General features: G+C 41.3%; 1 protein-coding gene across 1 annotated transcript in view; it reads left to right on the top strand.

The window, feature by feature from the left end:
* Positions 1-753, top strand: part of LOC105822492 (zinc finger protein 501-like) — a gene marked incomplete at its 5' end in the record, with an annotated part of 26,623 nt that extends 25,870 nt beyond the window's left edge. Inside the window, one exon of the mRNA XM_012659471.1 lies at positions 599-753. Within this exon, the coding sequence (XP_012514925.1) occupies positions 599-753 (155 nt within the window). The remainder of the gene's footprint in view (positions 1-598) is intronic.
* Positions 754-1,608: the final 855 nt, after the last annotated feature.

Raw genomic sequence — 1,608 nt, 5'->3', positions numbered from 1 at the left:
TTCCGCCCCAGCGCGTCCCTGCAGCCCAGGTGGAGAAGCTCAAACAATCCTCCTGCCTTGGCCTCCCAGAGTGCTAGGATTACAGGCGTGAGCCACCGCGCCCAGCCGACATTTTTTCTTGAACAGTGAAAAAAAAAAAGGAAACGGAAACCTGAAGACATTCTATTTCTATTAATAAAAGAATAAAACCTATAACAAAGTCCTAATTAGGGTGTGGATTTCACATCCATGCTTTTGAGCAATGATTGGATGAAAATTGCTACCAGGAAATTATTCCAGTTGGGTAGAGGGCTCAAGACAATTAAGAAAAAAATAACGTGGCATGTACTCTTGCCACAGACGTGTGAAAATCTCAATTTCCTTGTGTTACATGAGAAAGAAAAAAGGCTACCCAGACTATATTGGGGATGGAACTGATCACTCTTGGAGCAAAATACGCTCAAATAAATTAAAGTGTGTGTGTGTGTAGTGTTTGTTTGCCATTGAATACCAGAAAAGCTGCCTGTTTGAACTAAAGAAAATGTTATGACTCTAAATAAAAGTAGTGTCTGTGGAGCCTCAGAATCCTCCCAGCTGGTAATTCCTTCTCCAATCTCAGGTATTACCTTTGGCTCCTTTGAGAGTTGCCTGCCAGCAGAGCCAGTGCAGTGGCTGGGGACCTCTGTAGAGGACGCCAAGGACTTTGTTGAGGACCAGGCACCAATCGGGAAGAAGTCTTTAAAAGAACACATCCCCATCCACAGCCAGGACTAAGTCTTGATTTTGACTCCAGGAAAAATGTCACCACATTTCACCCTCTGTTTCCTTCTCTATGGTAGTCAAAGATCAGTATCACCAGGACTGAAACTGGCTGCAAGTCCTGTGACTTTGTCTTTCTTTAATTGACAAATAATAATTTTGCATGCTTATGGGGTACAATGTGATGTTTTGGTATATGTATGCATTATGGAAAATTTTAATCAAGCTAATTAATATTTCCATCACCTCACCAATTTATCTTGAGAACATTAAAATTCTATTTTTGCAATTTTGAAAGATACAACACATTATTATTCACTCTGGTCACCATGCAGTGCAATAGATCACTTATTCCTCCAGTCTACTTTAAAGTTTGTATTCTTTCACAAACATATTCCCTTTCCCTATCCCTCCCTTCCCCCTGCCCCAGACGTTGGTAACCACCTTTCTAGTCTATATTCTCTGTTTCTGCAAGATCCACGTTTTTGTATCCACATATAAGCGATACAACCATGCTAATGAAAAGCAAACATTAACCTCCAAATAAAATACAGACTTTCAATAGAAACACAGCTAAGCACCAGCAAGCTCCCCCTTTAGCCCACCTCCTTGCAGTTACTTACAGCTTGCCCTTTAGCCCCTCTCCTTACGGTGGCTTTCTGCCCAGAAGTCAAGTAAACCCTGTCACAAGGCACTAACTTCACTTAATTGTTTCTATAAGATAACATCTTTAAGGTTAAGAAATGTAAAGATTTCGTTTGAGATGTTTCCCAAGTTCTGGATTCCCATGGGTCTACTGACACCAGCCAGTCTGAAGAGCCCCACTGAGGCACTGACTAGGTACAAGAATGCAGCTTTTCATTTCCTATA

The sequence above is a fragment of the Propithecus coquereli genome, unplaced genomic scaffold (genome assembly GCF_000956105.1).
Source record: "Propithecus coquereli isolate 6110/MARCELLA unplaced genomic scaffold, Pcoq_1.0 Scaffold617, whole genome shotgun sequence".
Lineage (NCBI taxonomy): Eukaryota > Metazoa > Chordata > Mammalia > Primates > Indriidae > Propithecus > Propithecus coquereli.
This window is presented reverse-complemented; position numbering and strand designations above follow the sequence as displayed.